Source organism: Argentina anserina, chromosome 7, assembly GCF_933775445.1.
Source record: "Argentina anserina chromosome 7, drPotAnse1.1, whole genome shotgun sequence".
NCBI classification, from domain to species: Eukaryota; Viridiplantae; Streptophyta; class Magnoliopsida; order Rosales; family Rosaceae; genus Argentina; species Argentina anserina.
The window spans coordinates 10,169,970-10,194,553 of record NC_065878.1 but is presented as its reverse complement, the minus strand read 5'-3'; the positions used below and the strand labels follow the sequence as shown (position 1 = coordinate 10,194,553).

Genomic DNA, 24,584 nt, shown 5'->3' with positions numbered 1-24,584 from the left:
TTGTCCTAGTGAACAAGGGTATGAGCATCATGATTACTCTTCCTACAAGTGTGAACCAAACTCCAAACTTGGAACGGTCCAAAACCCGATGCTGGAACGGTCCAAAACCGAACATATCGAATCGGTCTGGGTTCGAGCTCAATCGGGCCGAAATTTTCTAGGAAAAAAACAAGTTCATCTACATTGATTCTTTTGTAGAATTTGTCGAGTGACGCGAGAGCATATGACTGAAGACTGCCCTAATTACTATGAGTCCCTCCCACTGCTTATTCATGTCCTTGGTCCACCTAAAACTACATAACAGATTTTAAAAGAGAAGAGGTGACGGGAAGATGAAAAGGATGCCAATGATGCCGCCAAAAATGATTCTGGTGTTACTTCTTGAGCTATATGAATCACTGCTCTCAACTTTGTTTCATTTTAAATTTGCCTGCTGTATGAAATCAAACTACCACTTGGAATTGCAGTATATTTTTGAACAACTGATAGATCTTGTGGTTTTACTAATATCGGATCAGTTTTTTTTTCCTCTTCTTGAGGGGTTACTACTATTGGGTCAGCTATTGTACTTGTGCCAACTTGTTCTTGTTATGTTGTACCTGTGCCGTTCTTGGTATGTTGTACTCGTGCCGGCTTGTTGCTAGTACGCCGTACTCACGCCAGCTTGTTTCTAGTATGTTGGAATGGACTGAAGTCTATGAGGTTTGAAAGTTTTCAACTTAATAACTTGTATAATAAGCAGACTTACTTTCCTTTAAAAAAAAATCAATTTCAATTTTTTTTCGCTTCACAATTTGAAATTAGTAATTATGAAGGTGTAACTAAAAGTCTAAAATCACTATAAATTCATACAACCCAAAAAATTTGTTTGTTTGCCGCAGTCAAACATTGTGAATTAGAAAAGAAAGTGATATAATGAATTCATATACAATTAAATAGACGAAAATATAATTTTGACACATGAGTATCGTGTTTTCTTACGCACACACGGGTGTGCAAGAAGGCTAGTAATAATTTTATATAGGGATGGGATGAGATGGGATGGGATGGGACGGGACGAGGCTCATCTCACGTCTCATCCCACAGTCACATCCCACTCTTTTAAAACGGGACAGGACAAAGGTTTTTGAGAATTCATCACATTCGAGATTAATCCCAGTTGGGATCGGAACGAAACATGCCTAATCTCACCGTCCCATGACTTTAATGTACCTAATTTCTCAATTCTCACATACAATTATCATTCAACATTTCAACTATGAATTAACAACATTGAGTCATTTTAATAGTCCAAATAATCCATCACACAAACATAAAACATCAATCCATCACAAACCGTACTCTTCGAAATAATCCCAAACCATACTAGTACGTTTTGTACCTAGAGAAGAAGATTCACCGCCCTCACTTACAAAAGCAGCATGTTCAACTACGCTTGGAACAGGTCCATTGGCAGCAGCAGGTGTTCGCTTCCAACTTCAACTAGCTCTAGAGGAGTAGGAGATGTCGCTGTTGAAGAACTCCCAAGACCAGAAGCAGAGGAATTAGGTCGAACCAAACTTGATTTCTTTCATCTAGTCATCTTTAACCAATCTGCACCAGAAATGTTAATAGAAGAAGTTTATTCAATAATGTAACACCCCAAACTGCACCTCACCAGCTGAAGTACGTCACAATGCCGCAAGTCTATAAAACATAAACCGAAAACCTGATTTATATTTTAAAGAAACATAAGGCAATTTGTGAAATAATTTTAGACAAGCACAACATAAGTTTTACATTAATTTTGAGGTGAAAATATGTTTTTCACATAAATATACATGTCCGTCCAAAACTTGATACAACTGATAACATGAAGTTAACAAACTTCAGGAAAATAAATATACAGAGCAGGAAATAAACTAACTCTAACAAAGTTCTGGAATTCAATATCAACTATGGAAACTGAAAAGAAAATTGAAAGACGGTTTACCAAATTCGAACAACAGCACACCAAATTGTTCATGCACAGACACTGTTGTAGGGTGTCTCGATTAGCTTTGAAAACAATTTAAACATTTGGGATCCCAACAAAACATTTATAAACTAAATCGTAAAATGAAAGACAAACTTTAAAACAACTTAACTCGATAATCGGTGCATTGATTCTCAATATGACATGCCAAAACCAAATATCTCCTGATGACCGATCTTATAAACCCACTACACGACCTTACCTCATATAAACTGTAACAGATAAGCGTAGCAAGAGCGTCTGCTACCAAACTACACAACATTTCGAGTCTGTCCTTAAGATTTGAACTCGCACGACCAGTGTAACTAAACCCTCCGGAGGTTTAAGGGATCGAACCTAAGGAAATCAGTGCCACCCCTCACTCTTAAGCCATCACAATCTCTCACGGTTCAATTAGTACGCGAATAGCATTTAAACATAACTAAACCACAACATGCACCATTTTACAAATAACAATGGAAAGCTCTAATCGAGATAAATAAAGAATCTCTACCTGGATTCCAATGCTTTCCCTCGCTCTCTGTGAGCCACGAACTTTCCATTTTATTCCTCGGGTAACTGGAGTCCCTAAAGTCCGACATATAGTCGTTAACATAGTATCTACATATTTATGCAATCACGACGAAATATATCGTCTAATCGACATTTCTTTACGTTGACCACATACTTGACCAACCATGACAATGTCATAATCAATCCAGATATTTTTTGATCAATTACATGATTGGTTTGCACTACGAAATATTAATCAACAATGCATTATCAACCAATATGCATATACTTCCATTTTCATTTTCAATTTCCCTCGCATAGTAATTTACCATGGGCATTATCAACCAATATAGCAAGGTAAATTACTATGCACACCCATGAACTTACCATGGGCAACAAACAGTAATAACAACTCAATATATGTAAAGCATAATAACTAAGCACCCGTGAGAACCATATCAATATCATGTTACTGATTATGGCCTCACCTTCCAACTAACTCAAACTCTACTATCTTGCTATATCACAATTCCATAATTACACATCCCAAGTAGGAAACCACAGTGGCATAGTTACACTCCAAACTTGCATCATACAACCAGCCACTATTATAAATCTCATTCTGATCCATTCTCACCAGCATATAGTCAATACAACCTAAATGCACAATAATATTCATGCCATGATCATATTTTAAGATCATGACTTCATGCAATAGGAAGTGCAGGAACCATAGAAGAAACTTATTAGTTCTGCCATTTTCCTTATTTAACAACTTCATAATAATCAACCTTCCTTCCGACAATACTTTCTCAAACTTGATACAACCATGGCATCAGTTCAAACTTGTAAAATTCTGTCATATACCGTAACTTCCCATTTAAATATAATGGACAGAATTCAAGTCCGTCCTTTTCAACCTTGACAAAGTTATTTCCAAAGTAGCATAATTCCAAATTTATCTTTCAATTGGTCTACAGTGTCATTGTAGAGAATCCCTGTTTTCTTTTCCATATTTTTATTTCTTCCATTGATATAGACAAATATCTTGTCATTTCTTCTTTTTGGTTTCATATAACATATAATTATATTAAAATAGTAAAGGACTTCTATTCTATTTCTAATATATTAAAGTATGAAATAAATGAGACCCTGTAAAAAAACGACTATTTTTCGAGAATTTCTGGCCTATCAAACAACCCATTACTGTAATGGTAATCAAGGTTGAAGTTTGGGTTTACCTATAAAAATCCCAAATCGGAGAAGGCTTCTTGATTGATTCTAGAACCAGAAATTTCTCTTCCATTCTCTCCCTTAATTTTCCCCCAGCTCGGGAATCAGCTCCTAATCATCTTGTAACTCCACTACATAACGCAATGAAGAACAAAACCACTCCAAGAGAAGCCAGGAGCATCGCCGGCGTTGAGGAGCCGAGAAGAACATTAAACCCATAAACAATAAGAATCGATCAAAACTTAATTGAAAAACTAAGGTAACAGAGGGAAGGAGCACGGAGAAGAGAATAAAAATAGTACCATGAGGAACCCAATCGGCGGACGGAGATGCCGGAAAACGCTGCAAACTCGCCGGAAGGAAACCAAGAGCAGTTGGCTTTCTGCTTCCTTGATTCTCCTTCCTCCGGCGACGATAGGACAAGATGCTACCATGGGAAGGAGCGACGCCGAGAGGAACAAAACCGGGCCAGTCCGCCGGCGGCATAATTGCCGGATTGGTGCGCACGGGTGGGAAGGAGCAGAAGAAAAGAGTTGAGCGCTCGGTCTTTTGGGAAAATATGTCGTTCTAACCCATACTGATCCCATTTCCAACAAAAAAAAACCCATTCTGATCCCATTCCAATATTTACACTTTCCACCATTTGAATCCAATGGTTGATAATAAATGGTGACATTTCAATGGCCCAGATCTCATTAGAAATAATTTCTGATTTTCCAATAAATTCTTAATAATATGAAACTTCGGAAAATCATATAAATAAGCTCGTCGTGACGTGCACTATAATACCAAACTCTCATATCAAGGATTTCACCTTGTAGAAAATTCTAAAAAATATTTCTAAGCATTTACTTCAATAATTACCGAGACTATAAAATAATTTTTATACGATCTCAATTTAGCTCAATATTTCCGGGACTTACAAATAATCCTCTTGTGAAGTGTTAATACTTAATAGAAGTCTATATAGATTAGGAACAAAAACAAAACTGAAATTATGTCCTCAAGACGTCTAGCCAAGGAATGCAATCTAGTTATCTAACATGTATATGTGGTTAATGCAATAAAAAAGTCATTCAGGCATTGGTCGAATAATTTATCTGCATAAACATGTACTATATCAATATCACATCTAGCATGGTCAATAAACTCAACTGCAAAGAACTATTATGATGTCTTATGCTTATATTGATACTTAACGAATCATAGCATCAAAATAGAACAATCCACATAAAGTGCAACAACATTGAAACAATTCAGTATATAAACAAAAGCATTAGAATCAGAATGAACTTACTCGAACTATGGGATTTTGAAAGCTCCAACTAAGATTGGAAGGAGAGGAAACTGATCCTCTAGGTGAGAGGGAGGAGTCCAACTGAGATTGGAAGGAGATCGAGGAACTAATCGTCAATAACTAGCTGAGTAGGTGAAGCAGTAGGAGTGGAGAGAATGGAGATTGAGGCTAGGAGGGACAGAGAGGCGGTCGGAGACAGCAATGATGAGATCAGAGGAGGTGCGGTGGAGGAGGTGGAAGTGGTGGGTAAGATGGGAGAGAACTCAAAGAATGATGAGTTCTCTGTATTGACCAGAATGAAAAGGAATGAGCTGCTAAAGACATAAACCTAAAATGAAGGGTGATGATGAGATATTTAACGACTAAGATTATAAGTTATTTAATTGCGGGACGAGACGAAGCGGGGTAAAAATTATTCGTTTCACGTCTCATCATACTATTATGAAATGCGACGGGATCGGGACGGGACATATATTTTTAGACATCCGTTCCATTCTATCTATGTGAATTTCGGGACGGGATAGAGATTTCAACTTTTTATGCCCGGTCCGAATTTTATAGATTCAAATTTATGAAATTTTATAAATAAAAAATTTATAAAAGAAAATAGAATTAAAAAGTAAGTGGAAGGGTGAGGCAGCAAGGGCAATAAAACAAAGAAGAGCCAGAGCCCAGAAGAAAACCCAAGACCATTTTTTGCTCAAAAACATCTCTCTCTCTCTCACTCTCTCTCTCTCTCTCTCTCATTCTCGCCCACATCCTCCAAACCCTAACTCTCTTTTCCGATCCCTCTCCGATCCCCCACAACCCTAATTTACCACCTCTTCAAACCCCACCATGCTCAGAGCTTGATTCCCCTCCTCATTTCTCCCAAAATCGAAAGGAGGGCCTCTTCCCAATTTGAGACCATGTATAGAGACCGCGGAGGAGGTGCGTCGTCGAAGACTGAGCTCGCCGGTGGGCCACTTGACCGGAAGCGCATCAACGATGCACTGGACAAGCACCTAGAGAAGTCCTCCCCTTCCACATCCAGACCCAAAGACAAAGAACAACGCCTCTCTCTCCCCTCCACTTCCGCCGGTAAATCCCACCTCGATCACCGCGCCGCCGCCTCCCTCTCCAAGAACAAGTGCTCCGATGGTGGGTCTTCTTTTGCTTTTGGATTTGTTGGTTCTGTGAAAATTTGGATCAGTTATGATTTGGAGGATAATGAGGTCTGTTCTGTTTTTTTTAGTAGCTGTAGTTGAGTTTTCGGGTTTTGTTGGAAGCTAGTTAATGTGGTTTAGGAGTTGACATGATTTGATTTACGCTCTTTTGTGGTGTTTATATGGTAAAATGTGCTTAAACTCTGTAAATATATGTTAATTTTAGTTTATTTGGTAAGAGATGAGAGATAGAAAGTTGAAAGCTGTATACTATTATGGTATATTTTCCGTGTGTTCGGAACTCAGACGGTAGAGTGATGACTTGATCACTCTTCAAAGTCTTAAGCTTACCAAGTTTCAGTTATTTTCGGCAAATTTGCAATTTGTAAGAGTAGTTGGCACTAAACAGTTACATATTAAATGTTAAGAAAGGATTTCATCTTGAAGGATTTTGCAAGGAAGTGTAGTATATATATTTTTTCCTTTGCTTGTTAATAAGGTTTGTATCACTTACATATTTTGCATTAATAGCAGAGGAATCTGAGACAGACAGCGAAGAATCAGATGTCAGTGGTTCCGATGGAGATGACACATCTTGGATTTCATGGTTCTGCAATCTGCGTGGAAACGAGTTCTTTTGTGAAGTCGATGATGAATACATTCAAGATGATTTCAATCTCTGTGGTTTGAGCAGTCAAGTTCCATATTATGACTACGCTCTTGATCTGATTCTAGATGTTGAATCTTCTCATGGTAAGAGTTTGTCTGGGCTAAGTGGTTTGTATATATATTTATATTTTGCTATTAATATATCTTTGCCTATTCCATATTGTGAGAAAAGAAATATATTTCTCTTTCATAAGATTAACTGTTATAATTTGGGCCACTTTATGTTTTTCCCTTAACTTTCATATTGGTGAAAAACAACCAAGTCTAGAACCCTGTTTGGTAAATAATCTGTGCTCATTCAAGAGAATCACTTGTTAGTTTTTTCAATGCTTTTTTTATTTCTTATTCTTCTAATTTTTCAAATTGATAAAGGTGCAAGAAGGCATACAGTTTCTCACTAAAGAAGCTACTGAAGTATAAGCTAGCAATACTTTTATGTAGGGAAGAGATTTGTATGTGGATCTCAGATAGAATCTAGCAACACTTTACATTCAGATGGACACTTTTTGGGTAGTGTACCCATTTAGGGTTCTAAGCCTAGTTATGGTTTAGTCTTCAAGATTATGTCTATCACCCATGATATTTCTCAGGCTTCTACATTTGGCAGCATGGTTTCTGAGATGAGAAAAATAGTCTGTTGAACCTCAGAAATAAACTACCAGCGTAGTGGTTTAAATCTAACCAAAATCAATATCCTAGGAAATGAGATCTATATTTTATCACTATTATTTTCTGAATATAGTTCCCTATTAAAAAAATGAGAGTAATAGATCTTCCACAGTAGCTCTTAGCGTCATTTTAGGGACTAAGCATGGTCTAGGTTTTTTATATTATTAATTTAAGTTTATGACTGCATAGTGATTTCTTTCAACAAATTTACATTCTGACTTATATGCCGCCAATAGTTCGTGTATGATTTTATTGAATCCAGTACATTATGATCTATAGGATTCCAAAGCTTAAGCGTACAATGGTTGAATTCAGTTAATAAAAAAAAAAGAGAAGTATTGGCTGTATCCATATAGGTATTTGCACTACCCAGCATACCCTGTCAAATCTTAAACAAAGAAAAGGGTTCATCTTGGGTAGAAATGCTGGTATTGGTATTAGACTAGATCTAAAATATGAAAGCTATTCTCAATCCTATTCTTTGTTTGTTCAGCCTTTCATCATGGAGGTACTAAATGGTTATGGATTCTGTCCAGGTGATATGTTCACTGAAGAGCAGAATGAGTTGGTTGAATCAGCTGCGGAGATGCTATATGGTCTTATTCATGTTAGATACATATTAACAAGCAAAGGAATGGCTGCAATGGTAAATTATTAATTTTTTTTTGGCATAAATGCTGATTTGCACCCTAAACTTGGCTGAAATTGTCAATTTGCACCCCGAACTTGCATTTGAATCAATTTACCTCCTAAATTTGGTAAAAATTGCCGATTTACACCCTGAACTTGCATTTGAGTCAATTTATCTCCTAAACTTGGTAAATATTGCCGATTTCCACCCTGAACTTGCATTTGAGTCAATTTATCTCCTAAACTTGGTAAACATTGCCGATTTGCACCCTATTCGTCAAATTTAATGTTTTCAATCTAATTTTAAGTCACATGTCATGCATTTAAGGGGTAGTATTGTCATTATATATTTATTCATATTTAATAATGAAATAAATTAATAAAATTACTTAAGAGGAACACTTGTTATAATGTTTGTTTTTTCGAAACATGTTATTGATTTATATATTTATTATTTTATGTGATATGATATGTTAAAAGATATTAGAAAAAATATAAATAAATAAATACATTGAAAATTAAAAATAAATGTGTGTTCCGAGAGAATTACTATTCTACCATTGTGTGTGTTACCTTATTAGGTTTCCTGTTAGAGATAGATTCGCATTTCTGTAATAGATTAGGACTCTGAATCCTACTGATTGTGGTTATGTAATGCCTATAATTGGTCTCGTTATCAATCAATAAACGGTTACGTTCTGTTCTATTATGTCGTTATTATTCTCGTTTTGTTCATCCTCCAACAATGTGTACATATAAAAATATATTTATATACAACACACTATATTTGAATGGGTGGGTATATTGAATATATAATTCAAAGTAGGGTTAAGTAGGTAGAAAAAAGATGTAAATAAATAATTTGATTAACAAAATAATCCTCATTTTAAAGAATATTTTTATTTGTTTTTAAGAAAAATATAAATAGAAAATGACAACATTACCCCTCATGTGTATGACATGTGACGCAAAATTGGATAGAAACAGTTAAATTTAACAGATGGGGTGCAAATCGGTAATTTTTACCAAGTTTAGGAGGTAAATTGACTCAAATACAAGTTCGGGGTGTAAATCGGCAATTTTTACCTAGTTTAGGAGGTAAATTGACTCAAATGCAAGTTCGGGTGCAAATTGACAATTTCAACCAAATTTGGGGTGCAAATCAGCATTATGCCTTTTTTTTTTGTACATTTTGTTTGTTTTCTATCATGCTTTTTCAGGATATTGATATCACTATTATACAGTTAGAGAAATACAAAAACTATGACTTTGGAAGATGTCCAAGAGTTTATTGCTGTGGACAACCCTGCCTTCCAGTTGGTCAATCTGACATTCCTCGTTCAAGCACTGTAAAAATATACTGCTCAAAATGCGAAGATATATATTACCCTCGGTCAAAGTACCAAGGCAGTATCCTTTTCTGTTTAGATGTGAAATATGCAGCTAAGATTACTTGATTGATGCATACTTTTATGAACTCTTCACATTTTGATTCGTTGCAGTTTAAGTTTGATGGTGTTTCCATTTGCATGATTACTGTTAGATTTTCTCTTCTAACTTTCATGTTAATTTGGTTGCTTTTGGTATGAGCGATTCTCAGCAGTTTTTCGGTCCCTTTTGTCGGTGTAGGAATTAGTGAAAGTGCTTGAAAATCGAATTCGACAGATAGTGAGCCATAGTGTGAGGCCATGTCTGTGATGTAGGCTTTACTTTTGTTAGCATTCGAAATAGTAGCTAGAGAACAGTCTGTGTTTGTCTGGGTTGCAAAATGACCATATATACTATGGTAATAAGTTTGCTGGTCAACTATGAAAGCCTAAGAGGATCGTGTAGTGTGGAGATTCATTTTCTTCTTTATAAGTGGGATGTGTAATCATTGGGGGCGTTTGGTTGTGGTGAATGTGTGTTTGTGGGTACACGTGTAATTTAACAACTATAAGTAAACACAAATGAATGTAGTTAGGATATAAGAACTCCTTGCTTGGACTAATTATATGGAAAGTACAATTTGGATTGTCGACATGTTTCATCTTCAGTCTCTTTATAGCCGTATAGTTTCCTTTTCATCTATGTTATTAGATTTGTCTAGTTTTGCTTAAAGTACTCAGATTATGTGTCCATTTCTTTAACATGTTGAAGATATTGATGGAGCTTATTTTGGCACCACATTTCCGCACCTATTCTTGATGACATATGGACACCTTAAACCACAAAAGGCATCTCAGAGTTATGTTCCAAGAGTTTTTGGCTTCAAGCTCCATAAACCGTAGGCATGCTGCAAACTGCGAAACTTGTGATGAGATCCTCCATTGATCATCCTTGGTCCTTTTTTTGCTTCAAGCCTCCACTGATCAAGGCTCGGTTGTAACAAGTGAGGTAGCTGCTGTAGCTCCTAATGTATGAAGAGCAATCTACCATGGAAAATGTTTGAAGTGCAAATTGCCTTATTAGAGGGCAAACCTGTCTTTGAATTTAATCATGATATTTACAGAGCACTTGTAAGATTATTCTTTTTGTTGATTGAGAATCTGAGATTGATGGTCATCACATCTGCACTTCCTGGTTTCTCATTCCTTTTACTATGGTTAATCATGCTTCGATTCTATCGGTCAAGCACATTCATCTGCATCTTGTAGTGGAAAACAGACTATTTACACAGCTTTCCTGTGAATAGTATGATCTACTTTAAGCAATACTAGATGAAGGTCGTGAATTTGCCCCTATATTATAGATCGAAAATAGGGTTTATATTTCAATTTGCAAGAAGTGCTTCTGTATAGAAATCATACTGATGAATTATGTTTCTGAGAACAAAGCACCTGCACTGTTCACTACATTATTTTATCATCTATCTGCTTGTGTAAATATGACTATGTAGGAGCATAGCCGGTAGGATCTTGCAAGCGTTGAAATCTCATGTACAATTTGAATCAACTAATTCTCTACTTGCCTAACTGGCTTCTTTGGGTTGCAGATAGAGTTCAAAACTCAGGCACTCTTCTTCGTTTATCGACTGGTGGATGAAAGAAATGGGAATGGCCGAATGGGAACAGAATATCTGTTGGTCCATCTATGTTTTTGTAAGAGAAAGGGGAGATCGAAGGTTCTGTAGGAATAGAAAAATATGTTTGGTTTCCAATGGATTATTTGTTCTTGTGTTTAGGATTAATTTAAGTTTAGAAAATATGATGCTCATTTCAAAACAGCAGCGAGGGCTTTGCAACCTTCCAACTCTCCTTGGGAAAATCCGACTTTCAACGACAATACCAATGTGGCAAAAATGTTTGATGTTGAACTCGGCTTCTTTAATTGAACATGCACATCCATGATATTGGTATTCCAACAACTTCTCCCACGATTTGAATAACAAATACAGTTCCATACAAACATGAACAAGAAGCTTCTGATGCCAACTGACCCCGAAAGAAAAATAAAAACTTCATAATGCCATCATATTAGGTAGAGAACAAGCATGGATCATCCAGTCAAACAGACAAGAGACAAGGCTCCAAAGTGGCATGAGGAACCTTCATTCCACATTATTATCTCGAGTGAAAAGTTGAGATAGAATATCACGCTCTCTTGGGAACAACAATAAGAGATATCATATTAGTTCGGAGCACCTGAAAATTTACACTGACGATATATAAACTCAAGGCATAATGTCAGCAGCAGGCATTATAGTTTGTGTTATGACCATCTTTCCTTGCTTTCATTATATTAACAACTCATAAACTACAACAGTTTAAGTCTTAATTACTCTTATGGTGAGTTCTCTCAGTTAAAGATATGAGAGACGTACTTATACTACAAGGCTAAAAGTTTGACAATTCGTGATTGAAACATCTCTTTCTTTAAACCTTAAATTATTGTGGTTTAGTTGATATATATAGCTTGAAACATTGACCTTTTCTGGGGAAGGAAAATAAGTAGATTGAATTAATTCCTAACTACCAAATTTGAAATTGCATAGCACAACCTGCAGACATTGCCGAAGTCAAAAACTTAATATAGAAGCATAGAAAAGAAGAAAGGTATATATTCTTGCTTTTTAATTGATATGAACAATTACAAGGTATTTATAGAAATCTAGACTACTATTTATCAAGTATGAAACCAAATATTGATTTGTCAATTAGTACGGCTATAGATTTGGTTGGTGAGATCTGGTTGTTGTTTGTTGACTCATGCTAACACTCCCCCTCAAGTTGGTGCATACATATCGACCATGCCCAACTTGCTAAGTGAGTCATAAAAAGCCTTCTTAGATACTCATTTTGTGAGTATATCTGCAAGTTGCTCTTCCGAAGGAACAAAAGGAAAGCTAATGATCTTAGCATCTAACTTCTCCTTTATAATGTGACGATCAACCTCCACATGCTTTGTACGATCATGTTGTACAGAATTATGTGAAATATCAACAGCTGCCTTGTTGTCACAGTACAACTGCATAACATTCTTAGGCTTAACACCCAAATCTTGTAGCAAATTTCTAAGCCATAACAACTCACATACTCCTTGAGCCATACCTCTGTATTCTGCTTCAGCACTAGATCGAGCTACCACCTTTTGTTTCTTACTCTTCCAAGTAACAAGATTACCCCAACAAAAGTAAAGTACCTTGATGTGGACCTCCAATCTGTAATATTTCCAGCCCAGTCTGCATCTGTGAAACCACAAACCTCAATGGTATTGTTGTGATTAGAAAATATTACTCCTCTCCCTGGAGCTGACTTCAAATACCTCAAAATCCTCACAACAGCATCTATGTGATCCATACTGGGATTATGCATGAACTGACTTACTACACTTACTGCATACGCAAGATCTAGTCTGGTATGTGACAAATAAATCAGGCGTTAAACTAGCCTTTGATAACGAGTTTTGTCAGTATGTACCTGATTTGGGTGCTCTGCTAATCGATGATTCTGCTCAATAGGAGTATCGATTGGAGTGCAATCCAACATACCTGTCTCTGTTAGTAGATCAAGGACGTACTTCCTCTGACACAGATAGATACCATCACTTCCCCGGGCTACCTCAATGCCCAAGAAGTACTTGAGTGTTCCTAGGTCCTTCATCTTGAATTCTGTGGCTAGTTGTTTTTGTAATCTGTCCACCTCAATAGTATCATTACCAGTAACTACCATATCATCAACATATAAAATTAGGGCTGTTACATTCCCTTGTTGGTGTTTGAGAAATAATGTGTGGTCTGAATTACTCTGTTTGTAGCCAATTTTCCTCATGAATTGTGAAAATCTTCCAAACCAAGCACGAGGACACTGTTTAAGACCATACAAAGACTTTCTCAACCTGCATACACAGTTATCTAGAGAAGCTGCCACATATCCAGGAGGAAGATCCATATACACTTCCTCTGTAAGTTCTCCATGAAGGAATGCATTCTTAACATCAAATTGTCTAAGTGGCCAGTTTAAGGTAGCAGCAAAAGAGAGCAATACCCGAATAATGTTCATCTTTGCAACAGGTGCAAAAGTCTCATCATAGACTATGCCATATGTTTGGGTGAACCCTTTTGCTACTAGGCGTGCTTTATACCGGCTCACTGACCCATCTGGATTATGTTTTACTGTAAACACCCAACGACATCCCACTGCCTTCTTGCCATGTGGTGGAGATACAAGCTCCCACATATTATTCTTATGTAATGCTTCCATCTCTTCCTCCATCGCTTTCCTCCATTTTGGATCTCCCAATGCATCATGCACTTTGTTAGGTATTGATACAGCAGAAATTTGATTCACAAATGATTCATATGACTTAGACAATCTTTTAGTATACATAAAATTTGCCACATGATACTTAGCTTTAGCATGAAGGGTAGGTTCATATTTTTTTGTTGGCTGGCCCCGAGTAGACCTATTTGGCAAGATATATTGTCTACTATTAGCTTCACTAGTACTAGTCCCAATAGAATTACTAACCTCAGATGAGTGATCTTCTGTACCAGGGGAACGTTGGTCAGGAGTATAAATAACAGTAGGGGAGGCAGTTGTGCTGTCAGCTTCCGGTACCTGAATCTCTGGAGTGATTATACCAGAATCATCTGGTGGTGCATGTGTAGCTGACACATCAGTAATCCCAACCGAACCTGGCACCATATCTCCTGGCTGACTTGTCTCCCCCTTTCCATGATACAGTTCTTCAAAATATGAAATCTCCCCGTGAAGAGCAGTATCAGAAGACGTAAAATAGCTCATGTCCTCAAAGAAAAAGTAACATCCATAGTGACATAATACTGTCTGGTAGGTGGATGAAAGCACATGTACCCTTTCTGATGTCCTCCGTATCCAACGAACACACATTTAACGACTCGGGCATCCAACTTAGACCTCTGATGTTTTGGAAGATGGACAAAAGCAACACAACCTAAAACACGGGCTGAAAGATTATGAAAAGAGGGTAAGAAAACATGGGAAGCAAGCATCTCATATGGAACTCTGCCTTCAAGGACACGAGATGGAAGACGATTAATGAGGTGAGCGGAAGTTATGACAGCATCACCCCAAAGGTATTTAGGCATATGGGCACTAAAGAGAATACACCGAGCCATATCAAGTAAATGACGATTTTTCCTTTCGGAAACTCCATTTTGCTCAGGTGTGTAAGGACACGTTGTTTGATGAACAATTCCGTGTGTGTTAAAAAACTCTTGAAAGACACGATTCACATATCCCCCCCCATTATCAGAACGAAGAATTTTAATTGTGGCATTATATTGTGTTTGGACAGTGGTATAGAAGGCTTGAAAAGCTGGAAAAACCTCATTTTTGGTTTTTAGAAGAACAATCCATGAAAGACGTGTGCAATCATCAATAAATGACACATAATACCGCATTCTTGACACAGTAGATTATTTAGAGGGTCCCCAAACATCAGAATGAATTAATTCAAAAGGAAGAATACTTTTATTAGAAGTACTAGGGGAATAAGTAGACCGATGACTTTTGCCTAAAACACATGTTTCACAACGAAAAACTGACTCATCCACACCAATAAACAAAGTAGGCATGGATTTTTTCATAACACTAAATGAAGGATGCCCCAAGCGACGATGTCATAACCAAACTTCACTTAGCTTATCAGAAGTGGAGAGTAAAGCGATCCGGGACTGTGCCCCTGGTTTTTCCCCCGCATATGTCTGATCCAGATGAAACAACCTGCCCCGTAGATACCCCCGACCAATTAACTTCCCGGTGAGAAGATCCTGAAATATCACATACATGGGAAAAAAATGTCACAGAGCACTTAGCTTCAGTGTTCATTTGTGGGACAGATATCAAATGATGAGATAAAGCAGGTACATATAAGACATTGTGAAGCTCTATTGTGGGAGTAATACGAACTGATCCTTTCCCTAATACGGGGAAGGCCTCACCATTAGCATTAGTAACATATGGTACTGGTGGAGGAGATAATATAGTAAAATAAGATTTGTCATAAGTCATATGATCAGACGCACCAGAATCAATAATCCATGTATCAAAACCATCAAAGTGAGAAATATGTAAAGCCATACCAATCATACCACGACCAGCTATTGATGCTATGGATGTTACTCCTCCTGCTGTATGATGATCATGTCCAACCACACCATAAATATCTGGTTCCTGGACCAGTTGAATAGGTGTTTTTGCCTTAGGACGTTAATTAGGCCTTTGGGGCCTAAGGTGTGGATACAACTTCCAACAGGTTGCACGAGCATGGTTTGTATCATGGCAATAAGAACAAGGAGGGCGGGGCTGATTCCCGAAACCTGGTGGTGGTCCTCGGTGATGAAGTGGAGATGAAGTGGCCTGCTGAATGGGTGGTGCTGAAGATCTAGCATGAATAGTAAGGCTGGAAACTTCAACTTGTGTCTGATGAAGGCTTTCCTGGTGAGATTCATCCTTACGGATATAGGTGAAAGCTGTAATTAAGCTAGGGGGTTCGGTCTGGCGGAGTAATTCCCCTTTCGCACTGTTATGTTTAGTATCAAGACCTTTCAGAAAATGGTGAACTCGCTCAAGCTCCTTCTCACGTTGGTACCAAACAATATCCTCCTGATGTTTGATCATGCAAGGACGTTTCACATCAATCTCTACCCAAATATTTCTTAGTTTGGTGAAATATTGCGCCACCAGTTGCCCATCTTGTTGCATCGCCAAGGCGGTGCACATTAACTCATGAACCTGTATGAAATCAGAATCATTAGTGTATAAGCCTTCAAGTGTCAGCCATATTACCTGCGCAGTGTCACATGCCTCCACCAGATCAATTATCTCGTCATTCATAGCTTTCCACAAGACGGACATCACAAGGCCATCATCATCGTCCCATTTAGTGTAGGCAATAATATCATCTTTACTAGGAGCCTGAGTGACTCCGGTTACATGCCCCATCTTGTGCATGTTGCGAAGATGAGCTGCCATAAGTCGTTTCCATTTACGGAAATTGGTTCCATTGAGTTTAGTACCCCCAAAGGACCCACTGTCGGAACTCTTGACAGATACTTCAAATTTCGGAACATCAGCTTCGTCTCCAGAACCCATTGAAAAGGAAATGAAAAAAAAAACAGAATAAGGAATTATGCAGCGGAAACACCAAAAATCTGATAAGAACCTGTCTTCGGTGCACGTTCACTGTCAGTGCACCTACACTGACATTAAAGAGAGAGAAATTCTGGGCTGGGCCGGATCTTGTGCGGGTCGGATTCGAAGCCGGGTCGGGTCGAATTCGGGTTGGGTCGAATCCGGGTCGGGTCGAACCCGGGATAAATCCGGGTCGGATCGAGTGGGCCGGGCCGCACAGTTTCTGGGCTGGGCCAGGTCGAGTTCGGGCCGGGCTTTAATCGAACCGGGTCGGGAAATGTCGATTTAGGGTTGATTTTGGGGATACTTTCTGCGATTTGGAGGAGAACGACGTCCAGTGAAGAGCGGCGAGTGACGTCGGGGCGGGGGGCGCGGAGACATTAACAGCGGCGATGAGAGAACGACGTTGGCTTGAGTGCGGAGCGGCGGCGTCGGGCCGAGGGGAATCAGCGGGAGCGCTGGAGGAGTGTTGGCGACGTCGGGCTTGGCTCAGGTGAAGGGCGACGTCGGGGAGCGCCGGGGGACAGCGGTGAGGGAGCGCCGGAGTGGAGGAGGCAGCGGCGAGCACGAAGGCAGTAACCTGCCGGGAAAAAAACCGGGAAAAAAATGCCCAGAAAAACAGAGCACGGAGGCTCTGATACCAAGAAGAAATATATATATTCTTGCTTTTTAATTGATATGAATAATTACAATGTATTTATAGAAATCTAGACTACTATTTATCAAGTATGAAACCAAATATTGATTTGTCAATTAGTACGGCTATAGATTTGATTGGTGAGATTTGGTTGTTGTTTGTTGACTCATGCTAACAAGAAAGGGGTGTTGCAATAATGCTCGAAAGGTTGCATATACAACTATACCAAGAAATTGTGAGGATCTAATTCTTTTGAGTTAGTATCAAGCTAAATTAAAGAGACAATTCTTTAAACAAAATACAAACGTAATGTTCTGACAAATTATAATTTGTTAGTTGGCCACTGCAGTTATGAAGGTGGAATGCTTTAAATGCATCGATGATTTTATCATGTTCCAAGAGTGCTACACAATTTTAAACTTCATTGTTGTTAACTTGTTATAGACTTATATATCTTCTTCTATGTTGACATGCGTATTAATTTGATAACAACATTATGTTAATGATTAAAGCATAACAGCATTATGTTATTGTTCAAAGAGTATTACACACAAGTTTGAAATCCATGAACCTGTTACTATTTAATCCGTGTAGGGTTTAGGTTAGCACCACAACTTTGAAACCTTCGATCAAACAGATGTTGAAGTCTTCCAACATAGACAGATCATGCATTCTTGCACGAAAATTTGTATGCTTTCATCAAAACTAACTGAGAAAGGAAATTGGGTATGTTTTGGGTCAAACCAACTAGTCCTATACATTCTTCAAATTTGGATTACTAGCTTCTAAATCCGTGAGTTTAATTTGTCCAAATCATTAGATTTCAGACAAAAAAACCATTAGAATTAATGGAAGAACAAAACCATTGGACGGGAAACAAGATTATATTTCCTTTGTTTGTTTGAAATGAAATGGCAAGCGTTGAAATGTGGCCGTACTTGTGTTCTCAATGTCCACCAATGAATAGTCTATAAAAGCAATTATCAGTTAACTACATATCCTATTATTGAGTTTTATAACATCAAACAATCCAAATTATAGAACCTGCTTGACAATCGTTGAGCTATCAAAATGGTTATGCACTATGTTGCAACGCACAGTTAGAACATTTGACTTGTGTCGTTGAATTAGTTTTCCGATGTAGAAAATATTTCGGATAAATTGATATTGTCAAACAAAATGTCATGATCTCGCATATATAAATGAGACTCTGTGTCACCTAGACCAAATTAAATGACAGATGGATGAAATGCTCTAGCTAGCTAGCTGATTTGTTCACATAATCATGTACCTTCTGGGTATTATTGAGTTTCATGTAAAACAATGCAATTCCGATTTAATTCCAACATCTTAAATTTCACTCTCTTTTCCAATTACCTATAAAAAGCAATAATATGCCCCAATGGCCAAATTGAAGCTTTATTTAACCTCTCACTTTGTATCTTTTTACAAACAAAAGCTGCTCAAATTGAGTGGAGCACTATTTATATGTCTATGGATCGTTTCTTGCCAAGAACTACTAGTCTGTCTAGTCAAGTGGTGAAGAATGAGTTGGCTATATCCATATGTAGTGATGATTAGAAAAACTGTCGCCTCTATTCTGTAAATTTTCTATATCCAGTTGCTTTCGTTTGGTCATCTCATGTCAAATTCTGGATAAGGGGGCAAGGATTGGCATATTGCTAAGTAGAGGCTCCATATCGGAGTGTGGGGATTGAAATGTTTATGAACATTACGAGGAGCGCAATTACAATTCACTGCATAACGTTAATATGTGGCTGTATGGTTGGTATTATACAAGAAGTGATATCATGAAGAAACATGGGTACATGTGGGACAACAATTCCTTACATTGTGTTATATGATATCGTAAAAGATTGCCCTCTAAACTTACCAATAATGCATGCAAACTAAGCATGTCTTCTACCCAATTTTAGAGTATAGATAAAGGAAAACTACCTACTCGGTAAGTAAAAATTTTCTTAATTCATGTTAACGTTGGCATAATAATATGCTATTACACTAACCATTTTACCAGAAAAGACTCGACTGTATAACAATGAAAAGTTCATGATGCAATTTGAACGAATCGCAAATACAATTGTATTATATACATACGTTCATGGTGTACACAATAGTACCAACATGGATCAGTAATGACATCAAACCCAAACATTTGCATGATTGTGTTGTACATTTCACCAACATAACAGAATATATAATTCATAAAATATTTGTTGTGCTTGTAACTTATAAGTTGCAACTTTAACGGAGTTGAATGATTTCTCTTTGTTAAAACATATAATTTCTGTTTTTTTTCTCTTCCCTCCAAATAATGAATAAAAAAGGGTTTTTAACTACTTAGTGATATGTCATATTTAAAAGCAAAAAAATACATAAATTATACCATTAGTTAGAAATAACTCTTACTAAACTAAACCGATTTTTAATTTTTAAACTACAAATCAACCACTCGTCTTATCTTACTTCTTTGCTCGCTTTATCACTTACGCCGACCATAATAAGCGTCCCTAAACATCAACCCGTAAATCAGAAAAACACAAGTCTCCTACATACGAACTCGTCAAAGTCTAACCTTTCAAAAAAGAGAGTTGTCCCCCTACACAAGTTCCCTCAAATGGCTCGATACCATCCCCAAATAAGAAAGTTCTTACACGCATCTCCCATATTAGGGAGTACATTCCCGTATATTCCCCATTACACTACGCGCATTTACTTTCTTAAAGCAAAAACTTACTAAGTAAAAAAAGAAAGAAGGGGAAAATTTCACCGTTTTCAGTTTTCACCGCGTTATTTGTCGCTTCGAGTTGTCAACATAAACTTACCCCCACACTTGTGTAGGGTCCGCCGTCTCCCTCTCCTTCTCTCTCTCTGAAACTCACCTCCTCCTTTTTCTCTTGCCTGAATTTTCAAAATTAGAACGATCTTCATCATCACCACACCACACCACACTCTTTCACTCTCTCTCAAAATCTAAACCCATAAACTCACCGCTTTCTTCTCCGGCCCTCCGAACTCAATTTGTGCTCTCTAAACCACCACAAATCCGACCTCTCTTTTAACCTCCCTCTCACCTCAAAATCAAATCCCTCTTTGATCGGTGACGTTTTACTTGTTGTAGCTATTTGCTTATGTAATGCATCAGAAGAAATCAGAAGCCCAGATCGGAAAAGAAAGCACCGGCCTCTCTTCCGATTTCCACCGCCCCATCCTCTCCCTCCCTCCTCCTCCTCCTCCTCCTTTCTCCTCCCTCAATGACTCCCCTCTCCCTTACAAGCGCCCCACCCTCCTCTCCCACTCCCCTTCCTCCTCTCTAGTCAAGTCCCCCACCCTCTACAGACTCCGCCACCAAAACCCTCCTCCTCGTCCTCCTTCCCTCGCCGCCAAGGCCGCCTTCCTCCGCCTCCTCCGCCGCGCCAACCGCCTCCGCCGCCTCTTCCTCCTCCTCTCCCTCCCCTTGTTCTACTTCCTCGTCTCCCACCCCCGCCACTCCTTCCTCCTCGACTTCCTCTCCGCCTTCGCCTTCTCCTCCGCATTGCTCTTCTCCCTCAATTTAGCCCTGCCGCGGCTGCCGTCGATTCGGCTCTTCCTCGCCAAGTCCTTCCCCATCATCAAGTCCTCCCCCTCCTCATTGTCCCCGCCGCTGCCGGTGTTCTGGTCGATCGGCTCGCGGCAGAAGCCCGAGAAGAGAGGCGTGTCGGGGTGCTGGGTGCAGGTCTACAGCAATGGGGACGTGTACGAGGGGGAGTTCCACAAGGGCAAGTGTTCGGGGAGCGGGGTGTATTACTATTACATGAGTGGGAGGTACGAGGGGGACTGGGTGGATGACAAGTATGATGGCTATGGTGTGGAGACTTGGGCTAGGGGGAGCCGGTACCCGGGGCAGTACAGGCAGGGGCTTAGGCACGGTTTCGGGGTGTATAGGTTTTATACTGGGGATGTTTATGCTGGGGAGTGGTCTAATGGGCAGAGTCATGGCTGTGGGGTGCATACTTGCGAGGATGGGAGTCGCTATGTAGGGGAGTTTAAGTGGGGTGTCAAGCACGGCCTTGGTCACTACCATTTCAGGTAATGTTGCCAGATCGTTTACTATGTTTTCCGTGTTTTATATGGTGTTTTGTGATGCTTCTGGTATATAATGCTTGTCCTGCTTTCACTGTGTTTTGTTGCATTAGAATCATCAAGGATGTGTTTTGAAATTCAATTCCAAGGGTGTGATATATTGAGATATTGTGTTGTCTTGCCCTGCAATGAGTACACACCAATATACGCCCATTCTTGTTACGTTTATAAGCGTCTTTTGGTATTGCTGCTAGCAGACACGCCTGTGTAATTTATATATTTGTTTAAGAACTACTCTGATTTTTTTGTTACTTCTTCAGAAATGGAGACACTTATGCTGGAGAGTATTTTGCGGATAAAATGCACGGATTTGGTGTCTATCAATTTGCAAATGGGCATCGTTATGAGGGTGCCTGGCATGAGGGTAGAAGACAAGGCCTCGGTATGTACACATTTAGAAATGGGGAGACTCAAGCTGGTCACTGGCAAAATGGTGTCCTTGATGTTCCAAGCACACAGAATGCATCGTTTCCTGTATCTCCTGTTGCTGTCAATCATTCCAAAGTCCTTAATGCAGTTCAGGTACTTGATATAACATAAAGTCCTCCTGCAAGATCTCTGCTTATTTTTTATGCATTTGCCATTACAAATAGCATAAAGAGATGAAGTTTAATACTAAGAATACAGGACTTGTTGCCTTGGATAACTCTTCCTTATCATTATGATTTCTTGATGATGCAAGTCATCAGTGAAGACTGAACACGTTTAGATTTTTTGTTCTTGCGCCCTTCGTTTTGTAAAAAATGTTCACCTCTGTTTTGTCAAGTGGCTGCCACATACCTTAAAGAGATGTCTTGAACAATACATGTACCTTTGGGGACATCCAATAAAATTGGAACCGCTGCTCATAATACACGTTTGAGTATCTATGCAGATTTATGATATTTCCTGGTTTTTTAGTAACACTTGTTAGTCATGATAGTTATACTTGATAGTTACTAGAATTGTTTCTTAATTTGTTTCTTGTTCTGTGTTATATTCAGGAAGCACGAATAGTGGCGGAGAAAGCCTATGATGTTGCCAAGGTGGATGAAAGAGTTAATAGGTCTGTCATTGCAGCAAACAGGGCAGCCAATGCTGCGAGAGTAGCAGCTGTGAAAGCTGTTCAGAAACAAATGCAGCATAATAATAGCACTGACCACATTCCAATTCCAGTTATGTGAAACTCCTCGACGACAACTTCTTTATTGTTGCAAGTTTCTGAGGTTAGAACAGGAGGTAGCTAATGACTTCTTGTCTTACGCGGGTTCAAGTTATATGTTACATAGATTTTGTCTAGCCTCGAGAAGATGTTGCTGCTATGAACTCATATACTCAGGAGGATCAGCAAGTTACTTATCATGGTTTATTAGTTTGTGTACATAGAGCAGTGGGAATGCCCAGAGCATTTGGGTGCGTTACTAATTCCGGTTTCAATGTTAGCCCCTTTTTGTATAGATGAGATAGATGTAATATAAGTGCTGGTGCCTGGTGAAATCTTGACCCAGCAAGTCTGTTGTATGACTTGTATCTGAAGTAACAGTATTTAACAAGGTGAAAGGAAATTCAACAACCAATGCCTTTGTTATAGAGCCTTGATAGCAATGACACTTTCACCAGTGAATGTCTTCTTTTTAATACCCATTTATCTTTCGTTAAATACTATGGCTCCGTTTGGAAAATGGATTTGGATTTGGATTTCAAATCTGAAGAATTTGAAATCCGAGTAATTGAAATTCCAAGATATTAAATCCATGTGTTTGGATAACAATTGAATCATGAGGATTTTGAAGTTAAGAATTCAAAATTAATGAACAAAACCTTCTTTTTTTTCTCTGATTCAATAAAGAAAACTTTTTAGAACTAGATGATAAGCTAATTTACATCAAAACTGAGTATTGCACTATTGCCTCATCTCATATTTTTAATGGAACAGATGAGAGTCCCAGTTCAAGGAACTCTCCTATCTCAGCTAGGAAGACTCATACCGAGAGGACTTTTCCTATAATCTACTGCCTATATCTTAGCTACAGTAACTACTTCGTAGGATAAGAATCATAAGATTGTATCTGTAGATTATTCAAATGTGTAACATATGTTTATCTCTCTGTTGATGAGGGTATCACTCTTTGTAACAAACCATAGAATGATCAACATATAAACCAAGGTCAGATACACAATTGGTATCTCGACTTAGCCAAATCTTCTCTTCCTTCTGTGTTCGTTCAACTTTCTGGCTCATCTTCTCTCATCTAAATTGCAATATAAGTTGCATACTGTATACAAATTTAGATTATCCATATAATGATGTCTTTGACTTGCTCTGCTTGGTCATTGCTTATCCTGAAACTAAAAACAAAGAGAAACACGATTGGTACCTTAAGCAACAAACATCACGAGCATGACTAATATGTAAATCTCCGAGTCCTTTCTTATCATTGTTATGCTGAGACATGATTTGTTTGATCCTTTACTTCTTATATATACACTTTAATACTCTATTATTATTTTTTTATCTTGCTTCTATTTTCCTATATCTCCTCTCTTCATTTTGTAACAAAACAGTTAAAAAAATCAATCATATGCTCTCACAAACCCACCTAAAAGAAATGTATCCCAGAAATAACATAACACAAAGTAGCATGCCTCTATAACTATTTACGCTAATTTATGAGCTACATGAAAACTTCTTCATAAGGGGAAATTATCAGCACACTCTAAAATGTTGTTAAGTTACTGCTACTTAACAGTTCAATCTCTTTATCAGGAATTCAGGATTGGGAGGATGTTGTAAAATTTACCAATACAAATGAACTAAAGCACACCTGTTCAATTTTGTTAAAAGAAACTACACTTAGAGTTCTAGCCTCCTTTAATTGGCCTGCACAAGAAGGCAAAGATAAATGTCAGACAAAAATTGAAAGCGCTAGAAAAAACTGCACCTCACATAGATAAGGTGTTAGCAAGATACATATGTGTTAATTTGGGAGCTTGGAAATTTTGAATTGGCCTTGACAATTACGTAGGATACTCATCAAGAAGTTACAAAACATGCATTTTGGTCTTCTTTTTGTAGAGAAAG

The 24,584-nt window shown here is 38.3% G+C and overlaps 3 protein-coding genes across 4 annotated transcripts in view; 2 read left to right on the top strand and 1 right to left on the bottom strand.

Moving 5' to 3' along the window:
* Nucleotides 1-24,584, bottom strand: part of LOC126801642 (60S ribosomal protein L37a) — a 103,867-nt gene that overhangs the window by 63,102 nt on the left and 16,181 nt on the right. The window lies entirely within an intron of this gene.
* On the top strand, nucleotides 5,746-10,738 carry LOC126801636 (putative casein kinase II subunit beta-4). Of its 2 annotated transcripts, none has more exons than XM_050529057.1 (5): nucleotides 5,746-6,176; nucleotides 6,713-6,934; nucleotides 8,056-8,165; nucleotides 9,394-9,559; nucleotides 10,289-10,738. In XM_050529057.1, exons 1-5 carry the CDS (start codon nucleotides 5,945-5,947, stop codon nucleotides 10,417-10,419), a joined length of 861 nt encoding a protein of 286 aa, XP_050385014.1. In that variant the 5' UTR covers nucleotides 5,746-5,944; the 3' UTR covers nucleotides 10,420-10,738. The 2 variants fall into 2 exon arrangements, with proteins under 2 accessions (XP_050385014.1, XP_050385015.1); XM_050529058.1 differs by having other exon boundaries at nucleotides 6,716-6,934; nucleotides 10,289-10,704.
* On the top strand, nucleotides 20,311-23,024 carry LOC126801633 (uncharacterized). The gene is made up of 3 exons (XM_050529054.1): nucleotides 20,311-21,469; nucleotides 21,784-22,045; nucleotides 22,507-23,024. Exons 1-3 carry the CDS (start codon nucleotides 20,538-20,540, stop codon nucleotides 22,684-22,686), a joined length of 1,374 nt encoding a protein of 457 aa, XP_050385011.1. The 5' UTR covers nucleotides 20,311-20,537; the 3' UTR covers nucleotides 22,687-23,024.